General features: G+C 41.2%; 1 protein-coding gene across 5 annotated transcripts; it reads right to left on the bottom strand.

The window, feature by feature from the left end:
- Window positions 1–2382: 2382 nt before the first annotated feature.
- Window positions 2383–17294, bottom strand: rrbp1a (ribosome binding protein 1a). 5 transcript variants are annotated; one of them, XM_039783747.1, is made up of 27 exons: window positions 17071–17294; window positions 13644–14604; window positions 10981–11135; window positions 10708–10830; window positions 10003–10155; window positions 9650–9768; window positions 9271–9424; window positions 8238–8376; window positions 7903–8084; window positions 7770–7804; window positions 7606–7681; window positions 7440–7477; window positions 7242–7323; window positions 7105–7142; window positions 6945–7023; window positions 6764–6853; window positions 6555–6641; window positions 6380–6469; window positions 6204–6296; window positions 6043–6093; window positions 5853–5933; window positions 5224–5307; window positions 4903–4980; window positions 4166–4249; window positions 3953–4051; window positions 2991–3134; window positions 2383–2892 (listed from the first exon to the last, which is right to left on the bottom strand). In XM_039783747.1, the coding sequence occupies exons 2-27, from the start codon at window positions 14584–14586 to the stop codon at window positions 2854–2856; spliced, it is 3336 nt and encodes a 1111-aa protein (XP_039639681.1). In that variant the 5' UTR covers window positions 14587–14604; window positions 17071–17294; the 3' UTR covers window positions 2383–2853. The 5 variants fall into 5 exon arrangements, with proteins under 5 accessions (XP_039639681.1, XP_039639680.1, XP_039639679.1 ...); XM_039783746.1 differs by having other exon boundaries at window positions 6764–6856; XM_039783745.1 differs by having other exon boundaries at window positions 7105–7145.
- Window positions 17295–18333: the final 1039 nt, after the last annotated feature.

Below are 18333 nucleotides of genomic sequence, written 5' to 3' on the forward strand. Positions count from 1 at the left end.
CGGATTTAGGAGGCCAGATTTACTGGGTTAGCCAGATGACTTTGGGCTTAACCCAAAGGTGTAGCTTTAGTTTAAGCCAAGCACTGTGATGATGTCCATAATTTGTAACTTGTATATTGGGAAATCTATTCTTACATGGGACTATGAAACAGTTTTTAACAAACAGCTGTAGCTTTAGATTTTAGTTGTAAATAAGACTGGCGCACTTAATTGCATTATTGGCAACAGTCAGATGAGAAGATTGATACCACACTCGGGAACCAGCAGCCAGTTAGCTTAGCACAAAGACTAGAAACGGCTAACCTGGGTCTGTCCAGAGCTAGCAAAATCTGGTTAACAAGCAGCTCCATGAAGGGACTGGTCTAGTAACCCTTCGGAAAATGGCAAATTATTTAGATTTTTGTATGGATAGAAAATCAAACCAGAAACCTTTTATTAGAGCTTAGATTTTGCTAGCTTCAGACAGAGCCAATCTAGCTGTTTCCCCATGTCCAGTCTATATGCTATGGTAAGCCGGTTGCTGGGTGTAGCTTCATGTTTACCATAAAGACATAAAAGTGATATCAATCATTTCCTCTTACTCTCAGAAAGGAAGCTAATAATAGATGGACTACTTCCTAAAATGTCAAGCTATTCCTTTCCTGTTTTGTGTTGCTTATAACCATTTTCTTTAAAAGTGAACAAATGTTAATAATGGCCACCATTTTCACAGTAGCCTACAATTGTTTTTATTTGGTAACTATTCAGTTGTTTCTATTTATGTGTAACTTTTGTTGGATATTCCCCACCTGGACCAACTTTTCATCTGTTCCTGTTGAATGTCCTATTGGCATTTTTGATATACAAATGTAATCTACTGCAAGTTGGAATGTCATTACCAGGGGCGTCGGACTGGGGGGAAAAAGGGGACCGAGTACCCAGGGCCCTCATGTGAGGAGGGCCCAAAAAGATGCTAGAATGAATAGCTATGGTTGCGGGGAGGGGCCATAGAAAATGCCTTTCTACAGGGCCCGGAATTTTGTGCTACGCCCCTGGTCATTACATAAATGTAAACCATAGTAAGTCAATAGGACAACAGTGTGGACACACCACCTGACATGCCTATTTAACCAAAATCAGCCTAATTAAGTTGTCTCACACATGGTGGCGTTTAGGCTCTAATTCAAGCCAAATAGGGGAAACATGTTAGTATCATTGATTTATTAAGAGTTGGTATCCTGACTTAAGGAAGGTCGTTCCCGCTCGTCGCACTTAAAGTTGTTTAAATTTCTGTTTAGTGTTGCTTGTTCTGCTCACTACCCACCCAGCCCTAGTCTCTTTCAGCTTTTTTTTCTTGAGAGTAGTGTGGGCGTGTTGGGAGGGGCGGGATGACAGACACACAAGAGATTGTGCTTGAAACAAAACCATACATGGCTGTTGTCGAAGACACCAGCAACTCCCTCTTGTAAAATACTTCCTTGTGTCTGTAGGCATTGACCAACCTGAAACTTACTGTGTGTAAAGCTTTAAGCAATGCAATGCCACATTAACAGGCTTTAAGAATGGCATGCTTTTAAAAGATAAAAAGATTGGAGCTTCTATAGTTCATTTTTAACCCCTAATTTTGCAGTACGATGGTACAGCCTATGGTCTGTGAGGATGTTGCTGAGAATATTAGTAAAGCAAGACTTCTACGCACCACAGTGATTCTCAAAGTTAGGTCCATGGACCCCCATGGGTCCGTGGCACTCTGCCAGGGGGTCTGGGGGTAAAGTTTTTATTCATTTCAGTTACATTTATTTAATTACTTTTACAAAAGGCATCATAGTTCAAGGAATATGACTTACTTTTAAATCTATAACAGTTCATAGATTACATTAACAAACCTATAACTCTTAGAATAAAATATGCAAATGTTTAATACTTGTTTAGGGTCTAATCATTTCAACACATACATTTGTGTTTTTCTTTCATATTAGAAAATAGATGTGTAAAAAAATAGGCTGTCAAATTATTCCAAGGGATATACAAGAGGGGGTTCCCCAGTATATTCTCTATCTTGTAAGGGGTCCTTGGCTGAAAAATAATCAAAACCTCTGCTCTACACAGCAGAGTTGCAACAGGTTTTTGTGAACAGTTTTTTACCCTGGTGAGATATTTTTTTTTCTTTTTTTTAAGCTTTAAAAACGACAGTGTAGTCATCCTGAGCAAACTGTGTCAAGTTTTAAGTGCCATGAGGCACATGTATAGTGCACATACTTGCAGATTTTCCATTTGAGTCACACCGGATCTGAAACTATGTCAAAATATAACATACTCACAGTAGCGAACTAACTTTGCTTCCTGCCTGCACTTATTGCACCTTTACAGCAACTGCGACACAGACACTGAACAGGACTTATATAGAGAGCTACACTGTAGTTTATTCATTCATACAAATTCGACGTGTGTAATTGGCAGCCAGCTACAGAAGAAAGCAGGCCCTAAAGGTACATTGAACCATAACATGTTCCCATCATTCAACCACATAGAAAAGACATACAAAAGTAATTGCACAGGTTGATGTACATTTGACGTACAATCGGTTTCCCTTTTTAACACTGAACTATGGGGAATTGACTGGAATATAAGGCAGGGGGATAAATAACTTCTGACATAGCCAGAATTGTTGATGGAATGTGGGTTTCAATAAAGATTGTAGCAGGATCATCTCCTCTAATATTACTGCTCATAATATCAAACATTTGATTCCTACAGGTGCAACAAATGCAATGCAATCTACAGTACGAGAAAGACATTGTTTTGGAATGCATAACTATGGTAATCATAAGGCATATTTGGCAGTTTTTCGTAGTGTCTGCAGTGAACTTCCTTTCAGACGGACGTTCCTTCCTTTAGCTCCACGTGTTCTCCCTTGAAAACAGAAATGTAGTGTCAAAATTGACAAGCGTACCAAAACAACATGAGCTTATAAGTATGCATGTGTAGTCCTAGCGTGTCAGTTGTCTCACCTTGCCCTCCAGGTGCTCCTGTAGTGTTCTCACGGTGTCTCTCTCTTTGGTCAGCTGCTCCTGAGTGGCTTTGAGAAGCTGCTGAAGCTTGGTGGCTGCCTGGCCCAGGTCTTTGGACAGCTTCTTCTCCTTCTCCAGGCGCTCCTGTTCAAGTTCAAGTAGCAGATGCGAATGTTACTTCAGCACCAGGCAAAAAGGAGACTCAATATGGAGACACGGAATAAATACAGATTACATCATGGGATCATAAAATTGTGAAATAATCCAGTAACCTTTTTAAACTCAGCTTGGTATTATTAAAAGGTGCTGTAGGTAGGATTGGGAATTGCCATTTTCCCAATGAACCATTTCATTTTGCCAATTATCTTCACAAAGTCTGTTAATCATGACAAACGGGGCATGGCCAGTTAAGTAAATGACCGTTCATTCATTCATTCATTCAGACTGATGCAACAGCCAAGTGGCGTTATGAAATATAACTGTTATAGGGAAAAACGATGCGAGGTAAAAACATTTTGAGAAAGGACATTTAGAAATAAAAACTGCTGTATTAAATTAAATCAACCTGCAATAATAAGCTAAATAATAAGAATGAGCTGAGTTTTTTCCTTTTTGCTCAAATTTGAGGTTATACGTGTATTCATATTAGTCTGTTTTTACAATGTCTTATTTATTAATGAACACTTGGGCCTCCTTAAAATTAGTGAGGGTGAGTGGTTTAGAGACTTCAAAGACATACTGCTGGAGAAAAAAAAAAAAAAAAGCTCTGTTCAATGACACCGTTCGAGAGGACAACTTTTTCACAGCATTAAGACTATGAAGCTGATGTGTGTGTGTTCCTGTTACGAGCAGGACCCACCCGTCTCTCTGAGATACTCTGCAGGTTATGAGATTCAGAAAATAAAATAAAAGCAATAATCACAGTTCAATGTTTGGATTCTGCCTGGCATTTGTTACCGCACCTTGAGCTGAGCAACGTCTTCCGTTTCAGCTTGTGGCGACTCTGCAGAAACATTCACAAGATCCAACTGAGCCTGAAGTTCTGTTATAGTCTTCTGGGCCTAGAGGTTGACAACACACAAAAACACACCGATGTTATTCACTGAACGTTTTGTAGTCACCCTCTGGTGTGAGAAGACTAATAAATAAACGAGTGCATCAACCATGGCTGCTACCTGCTCAAACTCTTCTGAAAGCTGCTGTCTCTGAGCCACCTCCCAGTGCAGCTGTTCAGTTGTCTGACTCAATGTGTTCTGGAACTGATGGAAGACAAAAATGGCACATACGCAATAAATACACACCCACAGACACACACACACACAAATGGCTAATGTATACGTGTGTATGAAAACATTCTTGTCACAAAGCAGCAGCACTACACTCCCACAAATAAGCTGATCGACCGGTGTGATACGTTAGTTGGCCCTAAAGTCTTAAGTCATACACAAACGTACAAGCAATTATTAGATAACAAAAGGAGGAGAGAGCATGCTAAAAAAAAAAAAAAGGTGAGGAAAAAGCAGTGGTTAGTGTTAGGTCCACTCAGACAAAGCAAACAATGGTTGGCGGTTAGCATAAACCGCCGCCGTGTTGGAGTAGTACTGGACAGACTGGAAATACGGCACTTTGTCCGTGTCACGTGTTACTTTAGTATCTGTGTGTCGTGGCCACATCCTTGATTTAGGTCATAGGTGTGACCATGTGTGTGGAGCCAGATCACACAAAACAACATTTCTTAATAAATGCAGAGTAACAAATCAATAACAAGTTTATGTTTGGATTTTCTACTACATTAAAACAGGGCTCATTAGAGAAGTAATTGAAAGACAAACAGTAACAAACGAGACCTAGTCACTATCCAGTACTCTCTGACAGGAAGTGAAGGGTGCCCCTGTGACTTTTGCACCCTGACCTGACTGGGTTGAGCCTCAGCTGGGCCATTCGGTTCTCGCTGAGCCCGCATCGTGATCTCGCCCAGCTGCTCTCTGACCTGAAACAGGAAGCCGTCAATGGTTACATAACCTCCCATCCACGAGTCCCTGTTTGTGTTGCATGTCACCAACACCTTACCTTGTTGGTTGTGTAGGTTAAAGAGGGATTTCCACAAATTCCCCGACACGTGGCATCTCATAAATAACATATCTCCCGCTCAACTCAGTCACACCGTTCTATAGGACTGTGTAAATGTCTCAGTGTGGAGCATAACAAAAGCAGATTAAGCCAGTAAAGTCACCTGTGCAAGCTCCTCCTTGTGTGCCTGGGCCTCCTTCTGGGCCAAATCCAGCTGGCAATGACACCCCGACAGCTGCAGCATCAGCTGAACACAGAGCACAGCATAGGAATGAACAGTTGTCAGACAGGTTTAGTTTGAAATGCACCACAAGAGGTTGAATCTTTAAAATATGATAAATGGGTTTCTAAGATTTCATTAAAAGAACTCCCCCACAGTGTTATATCAAGTATGAATTCTTTACATTGACTACTATTTCTATAATATTTCAATAATTAAACAAAACTTTTTGAATGATATTATTCAATCAATAAATAGGTAGAAAAGTGCCCTGAAAAGTTGTCAGAAGCTGGATATTATTTGAAAACAAAAAGGACTTGAGACTCTCATAGATTGTGATGTTGAAATATTATTCTAACAAAAAATACAAAATGAGTTTTGAGTATGAATTAAAAAGACATACATGTACCACATATGTAAAAAAAAAAAGAATACATTTAAAAATGCAAATAATATGCAAGTCCACCTCCTTAGTTGGGGAACTTGCACAGAAAAATACATGTGTTTCTTTCAGCAGCAGTGGCAGTTCCAGTGATGTTGCTGTGATCGGCAGATTGAACCTGCTCATGTACCTGCTCCTTCTCCTCCGAGGTCCCCTGGTTGTCCGACTGCTTCTCCAGCTGGGCTTCCAGAAGCATCATCTGCTCCTTCAACTGCAGCAGGAACCAAAATAAACCGGTTTATGTAGCAGCACACATTTCTAACCCGCTAGCTTAAATCATGGGGGGGAATTTAAACAGAGTGTGGAAAACAAATCCTCACCTGTTCTACACTTTGGTTTTCTGCCTCCAGCTTGCTGACCTTCTCCAAAGCCTGGTTATGTGTGAGAGGGACTATTAGGAGGGGTTACAAAAAAACGGAAGGGGGACCCACACATGGTAAAAACAATGTCATAGGGATTTTAAGGAGGCATTATAACTTACCACCCTCAGCTGTTCCTCTGAGTTAGCCATCTTGGACTTCCATACCAGCTCTTCTTCCTCCACACTCTTCTGCAGATCTTTCAGCATTCCTTCCTAAAGCAGAAGGGACACCAGATTAAAAAGGAGCTTTATACATTTAGCCCATATTCACACAACTCCGTTTCCCAATCACTTACTGTTTCAGCCAGGACGGTCCTGTACTGTTCACATTCAGCCTGCAGTGTGCCGTGGCTCTCCTCAGCCTCCTTCAGTTTCTCGAGCAACTCCTGAGACAAAGAAAACACATTGAGAACATCTTCTGCTGGGCCAATTCATACCAGTATATGAGAAGTGTATAGACTTGTGGCTTACAGGCAATGCTGTGCTTGACTGAGACGCTTGGCTCTGCTGGCTGAGAGCCTCCTGAGCTTTCTGCGTAAATACTTGTAACCAGTTGGACTAAGTGAGGAGAAAAGCAGACATGAATAATTCATGTGCAAATTATTTTACAGTAGAATGACCACAATCATCAGAATAAAAGATCATTCAACAACTCCTCTTCTGAAATCCCCTTTTCCTACCTGCTCTGTCTCTACGGGTATCTGTGGGAAGAGGGTCTGGAGAGTTTCTTTGGCTTCAGTTTGAAAAGCTGCCAGTTCTGCCGTAACGTTCTGCTGAAACAGTGGATGACATGATCAGGAAGGTGATTAAGAGGAAAGCAGTCTCAACTGATAAGCCACTAGTTTGTATAAAGAGCCTTACTGCATCAATGGTCGTCTTTTCTCTCAATTCTCTCAGCTCCTCTTGTAGTGATGTGACAAGGGTATCCTTCTCAGCCAGGCTAGCCAAAGAAACAAAACAGTCAAAACTGAGATCTATATGTGAGACTCATCTTTTTGTTCATATGTAGAGACTCATTTACCTGTTCTGTAGTAATGCCAGCTCTGTGGAATTATCGGACTGCTGAAACAGAGTGGACATGCAAATGAGTCACTGAGATAATGCTTTTATTCTGCAGGGCAGCTCTAGAAGTAGAATCACGTTGAGAGGTACACTTACTGGTGTGTTCTTAATTTGCACCATCTCTTCTTTGAGGTTTTTAAGTTCATCCTGAAGCGATGTGATGAGGCTGATATCCTCACTAAAAAAAAGGCACAAACAATATGGATAAACTATAAATAAGCAGAGAGCACACCAAGATGGGGAAAATCCATAAAACTTGAGTCAAATACATGGATAGCAAAAAAAGCATCATACCTCTTATTCCTTTGCTCCAGCTCAACGATAGTGTTCTCCTGTTAGAACAGCAGATTCTTTTTTATTATTAGCAGTGCCACCGTACAAGTTAAGCAATTTCTCTTAAATAATCGAGAAGTAATACTATTTGGTAACAGATCTAACAGCAGATGCTTGCAACACTTACAGCAGCTTCCTGCTTCGTCTGCAGTTGCTTCAGCTCCTCGTGAAGCGTGTTCAGCTGGTCGTCTCTCTCCTGAAGGCTAAAGGGGCATAGCATTTCAATCAATACATGAAACGGCTCTGGATCTGATGTGGACTCTGAAGAAGAAAGGAGGCTCAAACACTTACCTGAGCTTTAGCTGTTCCACTTCTGCAGCATTCACCTGCCAAATCATATATAACAAACATCCTTAGGGGTGACTGTGTGTGGTCAAGCATCTGGCCATTTCAGAAAAGTCAACCTGACAAACGTATGTCCTACCTGATTGGTACCCTCCTCCTTTTTGGTCTGACTAGCCTCAAGCAGTGCGTTGATGGAGGCCACCTGCTGTACAAGCTGGCTTTTCTCTGCCTGTGTCTCCTCCAGCTGGGCAGTCAGGGCATCCGCCTGAGCAGAGCGCTCACTGATTTCAGCCTCCAATCTCCCAATTCGCACCTGAAACTCTGCAGGGACAAAACACAGCACTCACAACTTATTCCATATTCTATAATATAGCCACTGGTTCCCATTTTCATTTATTACTATCAAGATGCCATGTTAACTCCTTAGCCTTAACATCAAGCAACCATTTAGATGTTGTTTCCCCATTCTCTGACCTGAGAGTTTGCTGCTGTCCTGCTGGGCATCATCCAGAGTGGCCTGCAGGCTGTTGTTTTTACTCTGTGTTACTCGGAGCTCCTCACACACCTCCTCCAATCTCCTCTGCAACGCCTGCTCGCTCTCCCCATGGCTGGCCTGACAACAACATTGATCAAGAGGTTTTAAACAGCAGGGGGCAGCAAAGATACACAAAAATGATCCTACGTGGCAGCATCATAAGAGCATGTCTCTTCAAACATATTGCAACACATTCAGAAAAAAAAGAATGTTCACAGAATCCACTTATTAGACAATCAGAACATAACTTGGCTTGAGGATATGGAACAAGAAAATAAAAATAAAAAAAATTGACATTTTAAGGAAGTGTTTTGTAGGAAGTGCTTTGAACTGTTGGGGATTTGGAGATGATTAGCCCGCACTTCTATGACAGACTCAGTTAAAGCAGCCGATTGTTGACGACTGAATGCTGATCACAGTCCAGCAACGCATTTCACAAAAGGAGCAAAACTCATCTTAAGTTAAAGAAATTAGAAAAGAACCATCTTGCATTATTTGAGCATGTCTAATATATATTGACAGTCTGAACCATTACATAACACTTTTAAAAGCCTTAAACTGTTAGGACGCATGTTAGTAAATGATTAAACTAAATGAACAATGGACTGTCAGGAAGTGCTGACTCACTTGCTTCACATAACCCGTTATAGTTCAGACCATCAGCATTCCATCAGTGAGTGACTGCGTAGGCTGATTGCGGAGAAACGTTTTCCCTGCAGCCCCATTATTGTATGGCTGCATTTCAGTCCAGCCCTGGGCTATGTGATTACCAGGCAGTTAAACTTCCTATAACGTTAGAGGGCTGGGGGATAGGTAGGAATGGTCTGGGCTTGCATTTTGAAGAGACTCTGTAACTAACTGGCTGCTCAAACAAAAATCATCAAAAAGATGGAATACATTTGATTCCATGTGGAAACTCGATCACATCCAGTGTAATTTTTGATAGAGATAATGTGGTGTTCCCAAGCCGACCTGCAGCAGGGAGAGCTGCTTCTCAGTAGCGGAGACCTTGGCCTCCAGCCCTTTCCTGATGATCTCATCAGCATGCAGACTCTCGGTCTTCTCTCCAAGTTCCTTGGTTAGCTTTGTGCATTCCTGACGCAGCTTGGCCAGCTCTGCATTTTGCCTGAGAACAGAATGAAAGGACAGAAGGAGAGGCACACGGAGAAAGAATCAGGACATAAGCCTCACAAAAATAAGAGCCAATCTTCTGGCTTGGTACTCCAAACATGCTTTTGGATTTGTACACGGTGTACTCAATTGTCACTTTATTTAGTATCAGTATAAAGAGGTAAAATGCATGTCAGTATGGATCACTGCTTCTCATTTACGGTTACTGGGAAACACTCACTTGCTCTCAGCCTGACTGGTGGCTTGGTTGAGGGCATCACGGAGAATAGAGTTCTCCTGCTGTAGACGGGCTAGCTGGGCATTGGGACCTTTTTCCAGCTGGTCCTGCAGGCTGACAATCTGTAACATGATTTTAATTATTTTTTTAAATTTTTAACAAACCAGCCATGTTGGACTCTCACACCTTGGACAGCTGCTTTTAATCATTTGCAAGGCAACTAAAAGAAATGAAAAACTGCATTTTCACTTCTAATTAGCAGCCAGATCACCAGAAGGACAATAAAAGGACAATCTCAAATGTACTCATCTGGATTGGACATTAAGAAGTTGTAGTATTCGTGTATGAGAACTGACCTTTGCATTGAGGCCCTGGGTCTGTGCTACATGGTCCTGGTAGCTGGCCTGCATACGTGCTTGCAGAGCAATCATTTCTTGCTCCCTCTTACTCAGCTGGGAACTCAGCCTCGTTTCCACACTGGCCACCTTGGACTTCTCAGCAGACAGCTCCTAAAAAACAGACAGCACAGTCAGAGGGCGGATTTAGATTAATTATAATATGTATAAGAACCATTTCAGATACCCTGGCTTTTTCTTTAGTGCCAACATAATGACATTTTTATTTAACACTTGGTTTGGGACAAGAACATTTCAAAAGTTATAAATGTAAAAAAAATAATAATAATTGGTGCGACCTTTTCATGTACTGCCACCCAAAGGCTGACACAGATAATACATGACATACTAAACATTGAAATTGAGCTAGACCTTAATGCTTCTTAATGGATGTGGCCTGTGTATTGCAGTCAACTTGTTAACTTTCCTCTAGTGCCACCTTCAGGACAAAAGACAAAGAGGACTGCAATCCAAAATGTCAGTATTAGAATTAACCCATTCAATTTAAATAACATGGCTTTTCCCTTCATTTCTACCTTCAGGCCAAACTACACATTTTGCCTCACTACTAAAAAGAATTCAAGAATAGCAAAGATTTTAGTCCATCAAACAATTTTGTTGTCTCCTAGTGCTGCCAGCATGGCTATAGACCCTTGTAAGTCTCACCTTTGTGAGTTCTCTGAGACGGTTCTTTGCTGCAGATGCATCCTCTTGTTCTAAGGCCAGCTGTTTCTCCCTCTCCTCCAGTTGTTTCTTCAGCATGGCCACTGGGTCTCCTTTCTGAGAGGCCTGAAAACACAGATACACAGAAAGACAGCAAAAATAAAAGTGGGTCTCCCTACAAGTCTCATATGCATTCAGTGATCTATGAAGTGCCTGTACACCCCAGCAAGATTAACAGGTATCCTTTTCTTCAAAACTAACTGCAGTGTCCGTTACCATATGCCAGGTGTCCTGAATGATGCCGACTTTCTCAGACAGGATCTCGATGAGCCTATGGGCCTCTCCCTCACTGAACACCATGCTACTGATGGTGGACACCAGAGCCTTGTAGGGCAGGTACAGAGGAGCATCAGCAGAATCCACTGCTGCCACTAAAGAGGCAAACACAAAACATGTCAATGACACACACAATAACACAGTGGCAAAAGATAAGGAGTTCAGGTTTAAAACTAAAAAGGCCAACAGTTTTACAGCTCATTAGGCTGTCACAGTGAAGTCCAAATTCCCACACTGCCTCAAGAAAAGGACAAGGTTGCAACTTGTCCTTTGGGTCTGGGGCCCTGGGCAGCTGGGGGATGGCAAAATGATGGGGCACTGTGGCACCAGGCGGAGACAAGCCTCAGGCAAGGGAGAACCCCACTCCCTCTTCCTACCCATTGTCAGGGCACTGAGAGCCTTTGTCAGCTAACAAAACAGGGCAGTGGTGTTTGGACAAGCTGGCGTGCGCTGTGCCCTCCAGAGCTGAGTGCCAGACATTACCCACTACTGCCATTGGCCCTACTTTCCACGGGTACACAGCTAGAAGTTCATCAGTACTGACAGGGTATTACTGCCTTAGATTGTGAGTGTATGTACATGCGACTCAACTGTACTGGCATGCACCCAATCCACCTCGAAAAACATTCAAGTCTGAGTATTATCACCAGTGTTGTGGCTAATGTAGTTCCTGTCTGGACAAACATTTCCACTTCCAAGGAGAAGGCTAATTTTTTTTAACAATGATGGTTCTAGTGTAACAACAACATATTGATAAGACTACAGTGGCTTTGATTATTGATATGCAGAGAAGGGTTTGTGGGAAAGTGGAGTTTGCAGAGACTTGCAGAAGCACACGTCAAGCAAAACAGCAGTCCTCGAACAGTGCATCGATTAAACGATGACCGATTTACCAGGAAAAGACATCTGGCAGTGGGTTTAACCAAGACCAACAAAAAACTATTTGTTTAAAAAGTCCCACAAATCAGTGTATAAATAATGAAATTTGAAATAGGGACAGTTACCAAGCACCTAAAGATAGCATACAGCTGTGCTGTGATTTTGGCATAGTGGCCACACTCGGAACTGCAGGTCAGGTGATACCCTTCACAGCCTTGGTTGTCCCACTACAGACAGAATTCAGAGAAAATCTGTAGATTTCAACATTTTGGTTGTTTGCTTTAATAATCACTTTAAAAACTATTAGAACTATAAGATGAGATATTATTTCTAAAGTAAGTCCCTCCCACCCTGGAAACAAACCTTTTGAAACCCTGCCCTGTGGCAGCAGTCTGCGGTCCATCAGGACCAAAACCTCACACCACAAGAACAGTTTCTTCCCGACTCTGTGGGCCCGGGACCCCCACTGGGTCTCTGACAGACTCTCAACCCCCACCCTCAGTCACTACACGTTACATTAACACACATCCTGGACTATTACACCTGACCCAAGCACATATTATATACACTGCACTTTTTCACATGCCCTGATCAATATTTTTGCACAACTTGCACTAAACTAAAAAGCCTTCCTTCTTTCCCTTTCTAAAAACAGTTATAATGTACATATTTGTTACTTTGATTGTGTATTTTTTCATACTTAATATTGTAATATATCTAAATCAGTCCCTCCAGAAAAACGCGATTATGCGATCGCATAATTGAATGCATAATCAGCCAAAGTCCGCATATTCATGCGGGGGCCGCATTTCTTCAAATATGCCGCACTTTCGCCGCATAAATTGCCAATTTCCGTGCAAAATATGCGGTGCTTGCATGATTTCATAATCCCCGCATTATCGTTGCAAAAAAGTCACATAAAAAATGTTGCGTTTACTTCACACAAGAACAGCCATTTTCCCCTGTTGCCATGGGAACGTTATGAAGTGACGTAATTACACGACGTGAACATCATCGAAAAGCAGGTGTTGGAGGTTGAATTTGACATGTACTTTGAGTCTCTTAAGTTGGTATCCAATAAGAAAGCTATCTTAATATCTGATGTCTACTCAAATTTCTTTGTTTAAGTGCTCCTGCTGTCTATATTATTAAACGATTTTTGAAAGTCTGTCTCTTTTGTATCTTTTATTTCCCTCTGTTTAGACTATTACTTTTATTTTTACTTTTATATTATTTGTATATATTTTTGAATCTTATTTGTTTACTTATTGCAATGACTGAATATCTGTAAACTATTTTTGGAAATTAAGTTTAAAGAAAAAGCAGGGTGTTGGGGGAAATCACTTTCTTCTCTTTTTCATCAAACAGCAGTTTTTGCAAGTTCCCGCAATTTTTGCAAGTTCCTGCAATTTCATCGCATAAAATTGCATAAATATCCGGCATATTCCATCGCATTTTTTAAGAAAACGTGCTGCATAATCAAGGATTTTTGCCCGCAACAAATCACAAAAAAACTACGCGTTTTTCTGGAACTTCTGCTAAATCTGTATTTATGTTCTTGACTGTAGCAGTCTTTGCCTTATTGTTTATTCCCTTTTTAATATTAATTAAAAATTTATGTTAATGTATGCACCTAATATACATAGAGAAGAAATGTTTGATAATAACTATGTTTACAATTACAAAATATAAATGTATTACATCCCTGAAACATATCTGCTTACCAGACTCAGTCTTTTTCTTGGAGGCCTTCTTCTTGGGCTCCGTTACTTTTCCTGCAACAGCAGGAGCCTGCTGAGATCCCACTGGGGTCACTGCCATCACTGGCACGTCTTTAGTGACAGCTTCCAGCACTGGGGCAGTCTTGGATGGAGCAGATGAAGACTTGGCTGGGGCTGCAGCAGACTTGGCTGGGGCTGCAGCAGCTTTGGTTGGGGCTGCAGCAGCTTTGGTTGGGGCTGCAGCAGCTTTGGTTGGGGCTGCAGCAGCTTTGGCTGCTGCAGGGGCAGACTTAGCTGATGCAGGGGCGGTCTTGGGTGGGGCAGATGCAGAGGATGGGGCGGTTGCTTTAGTCGGGGCAGACACGGGGGCCTGGGTTAATGCAGGGACTGCGGAGGACTTGACTGGTGCAGGGGCAGCCACAAGTGGGGCCGTTTGGGTAGAGGCTGGCTCCACCTTAGCCACCTTCTTCTTCTTTTTCTCTTTAGGTGAGGGTGAAGGTGAGGGATCAGAAAGAGCAGGGCTTGGTTCAGCAGCAATCTTTGGTTGGGTGGCTGCTGGGGCTGGGGCGGCAGTTGGCTTAACCTCAAAAGCAGGGACAGGTTCCGGGGCAGGGACAGGAGCAGCAGCTACAACTGGAGCAGCAGCAGGCTCAATGACTGCCTCAGCTTCAACTTCCTCTTGCAATTTTTCAGGCTCTGGGATCTTTCCATTGGGCTTTTCGTCTTTCTTCTTGCCACGGCCCTTCTTCTCAGAGACCTTGTCTCTCTTCTTTTTGTCAGAGCGAGACTGTATTTTACCCAACTCCCTGCGTTGTTTAGCCAGGGCTTCCTCATAAGAGGTCTCCTTCATGGAGAAGGAGGAGACAAGAGCAATCCCGATAGCAGAGATCACCATGAATCCACCAAATACCATTATCCCAAGGGTCTGGGGGTCATAGATATCCATTGTTGAATTTCAGTTGACCTAAAAAGAGAGTGGCAGACTTGTCAATACAGTTAACAAATAAAACAATTTATTTTCCCAAAGAAACTGCTTGCTCTGGAAAACCAAAGACCAGGGATTTCTAACGAGGGGAAAAAGAAGTCCATGTTCTAATTCATAGGTAAGCCAAAACTGTAGTACCACCAAAAGTATGTTTTTGTACCTAGGCAAAATGAAAGTGAACTGACGGCAGCTGTATTAACAGAGCATTTAATGAGATATAATTGTGAATAATAAACATATGATGTCTGGAGAACAACATTTCCCTTCGAAGACCTCAAGGTGTCACTGTTATCCCCTTAAACTTTTGCCTTGAGGCTGGCTACTTAATGAAGACCGGCACATCTTATCAGCAAACTGTGTGACAAATAGCAGCTGTTCAGAACCCATTTGCCATACAGCCTTACACCTTGGGCAAAACATGCATGTTCTCAAATTCACTCTCATAGTGTAATCTCATACACTGACTGGGTCGTTTTGAAGACCAGCGCTGAGCTTTCCGAGTTAAGTACGAGCGCTGAAACAAACTACGCCAAAGCGACTACAAGTAAATATCAGCACCGGGCTAAGAACGTCCTCCCCTTAAAACATACAGTTTTAATTTCTGTGCACTTTAGAAAATACAATGGTCCTATATGAAAAGGTTATATTACTCATAAGCAGAAAGACCCATTATTTTGGTTGTATTATACATCCAGAAATACAGCAAAAATGTTTTTAGAAACAAAATCAGAGTAAGTGTGCAGAGTAAGTATTATAGTATAAAGATTATTTTATTTGCATATACAAAAACACCATTATGCCTGCTGTAAATGTTCCTGCTATAATTCACGTTCAACCATAGAGAAGGAATTACGGAAAGGTTACCAGATCCTGTGTAGGCAAATTGCCAGAACAGCTGTTACACAAAAATGATACATGCTAAAATGATCAGTGCTATTATAGAGTTATGTGCATGTGTGGAAGGCGCTTAAGACAATCAACTACACTTTAAAATGTAAGAATTTAAGGCAGAGAACAAAACCCAAACCATAGAGGCAAAAAGGGTTTCAGACAAAAAGTACGTTAGCAGCAACTGCAAACACTTCCAGCAGTTGCCTGGTGGTTTGTGTTAATTTCCTGCCCTGTTCAAAAAACAAACAAAAAAAGAAAGAAAAGAAAACCCAATCCCTTAAAGAATCTTTCAACTATCCCTTTAAGGCTCTTGGAGGCTCTTGTCACAAACCAGAATGTTGAGCCTGCAGGGAAGGAAAGTTGGCTGAGAGTAGATAGCAGCTTTAGAGACAATAAAACCTGTTCTTTGATTTATTCTTGCAGCGCAGTCATGTCCTGGTTTATATAATGGATGCTATCACAACATAGAATACATAAATGCAAAATGTGGAGCTTTACTGTTTTAAAACAAACCGACATTGTGACATGGCAGAGGAAAACTACTGCGCTGCTTTAGTACAATGGTAACAGAGTCCAGAGTCCCTGTTCATTGCTGGGTCTAATAGCAAAGAAGCGAAAAGGTAAGTTTGTACTGCCCCCTTATCTTATCCGTTGGCACACGTCAGTGCATCTCCACTCAGACTAAACTAAAACACATGACTTCAAAAAAGGGACTCAGGGTGACTTTCTGAAAATAAAAAGTGCATCTCAAGGTCCATAAGCAATAGGAATAAGATGAAACTTACTACTGTGTAACAGTTACATGCTACAGTATATAGCCTATAAATCAAAAAAAAAGAAATCTGGCTTTCATTCATGGGCAATGGAATACCTACAGGGGGTGCATTACCTACATGGATTAGTAGTCAGCTAAAATATGTAAATGCATACAGTCTTTCCCCCTTGAAGACAGTGCTTTTCTTTCATTACTTTTAGTTTCAGACATACTGTACGGATGAGAACTATTCGTGCACACTTTACACAGACGTAACTTTACACACTTAAAGGTTACTTTAGCACAAACGCATCGACTTCCAAGAACTTCCAAGATAATACAAGATCATTTTAATATCAAACGAAAACTAAAATAACAATGCTGAGAACACAACTAAAAGGCCTCGAAGATGTATATGAAACAATAAACACACGTATGTGAGGTCCATTCAATCTTAAGTGACATTAAAACAAATAAAACGAGTGTGTAGTCCTATAATTATTTTTATTTAAAATGTTTTCAATCATTAATTGCAATCTAGTATTGTAGCTAACACTATGAATCAATGAACTTGGCTATCGTCCTGCACATAATGGTATAAAGTGTCGGTTTACGACGGTTTAATAAAACTGTTAACAAAATAGCTAGTGAGGCTGGGAAATCTAAAATAGTTTTAGATAACTTTAATCGGCTGTCTTTTTGCACTACTAGTTAGCTCAGAAGTTAGCAGTAGATAGCTTCCCAAGCTAGCTGGCTCAAATGAATTAAAAAAATTCCAAGACTCCGACATTTAACGTTACCTCGTTGGTGATGTAGCTACGTCTGCTTGCTTCAAAGGGAATGGAGAGAGGGCGAACAGCTTTGAGTTGTAACTGTCTATTGAAGTGACTTCTGTGTAAAGCCACCTATTTCTCCAGCTATCTAGCTAACTAGCTTTTTCCAGTGCTCTCCCCCCTCACTCAGCTGGAGAATCCGTGATCCGCTGTGAAGTCGTGGCACTTCGAGCTGGCTAGACGTGCTGGCCCCATGCCCCAGATAGCTGCCATAAATCAAGAAAGCTTCTGATTGGCTGGAATACACTCAAGCCGGAAATGAGCATGTTGGGAGTTGTAGTCTTCTATAGTCATGAAAAGTCTCGTCTTGTCAACTAAGTGTTGGTTTGAAATGGAAAGTATCAAAGTACGTTTACTCAAGAATAGTTGTGAAGTAAATCTTTTCTAGTAGGGTACCGACTTTTTTTTCTTTAGTAGCCTATTTTAACCATTTGAGACGTCATACTTCATACGTTTCAAAGAGAACATTGCAGTTTTTTTTGTTTTGTTTTTTAACTCAAAGTAGGCCTATAGGCCTACAGTTAGTAACAGTATTAGTTTTGTTTGCAAAAACAGTTTTCCCCTTTGGTTTTCCCTTGGCTGTTAAAATTATAGTATTCTTCTGAACTTTCTGGCTGTATCATTTATGCATATGTATAAGATCAGCTTGTTCTGTTTTTGGTCTTCTTTGAGTTATGTTTACACTGACAGAAAAGCCTATGTTTTGTTGTGGTTGCACCATTCCATCATATTGAAATATTCAATATATACAAAGCCTGACACTTTATGGTATTTTTTGTAAAGTTAGCTATCTTTATATAATTTAAAATAGAGTTTGGAGTGTTTCAACCAAACTATCCTTTATCTCTGATACATAAATACCTGTACTGCTGGGACTTTTAGGCCACTAATCTCTACTACTACTTTACTCCCCAAATCATTTGTTGAAAGCAGGACTTCTACTTTTATTTATTTATTTTTCTTCCAGATAGACCAGAGCATTAGGATCATTTCACACCCAGAAGTCTTTCAAAAAAGACAACAGCCTTCCCTGAAATGATCACAAGCCACACCTAAATGTGCGGAAAGGTTACCTTCAAGTTGCAAGATAATGTTGTTAGTACTAGTGACGTTCTAGTTCTGACAGTCCTTCTGGGAAGGCTTGTTTACCACACCCTATATACACAAAAATAGCACATGGAGATTATAGGTATTGTATTAATGTGATGCATCAAAACAATGTGATCATTA

The sequence above is a fragment of the Perca fluviatilis genome, chromosome 19, assembly GCF_010015445.1.
Source record: "Perca fluviatilis chromosome 19, GENO_Pfluv_1.0, whole genome shotgun sequence".
Classification (NCBI taxonomy): domain Eukaryota; kingdom Metazoa; phylum Chordata; class Actinopteri; order Perciformes; family Percidae; genus Perca; species Perca fluviatilis.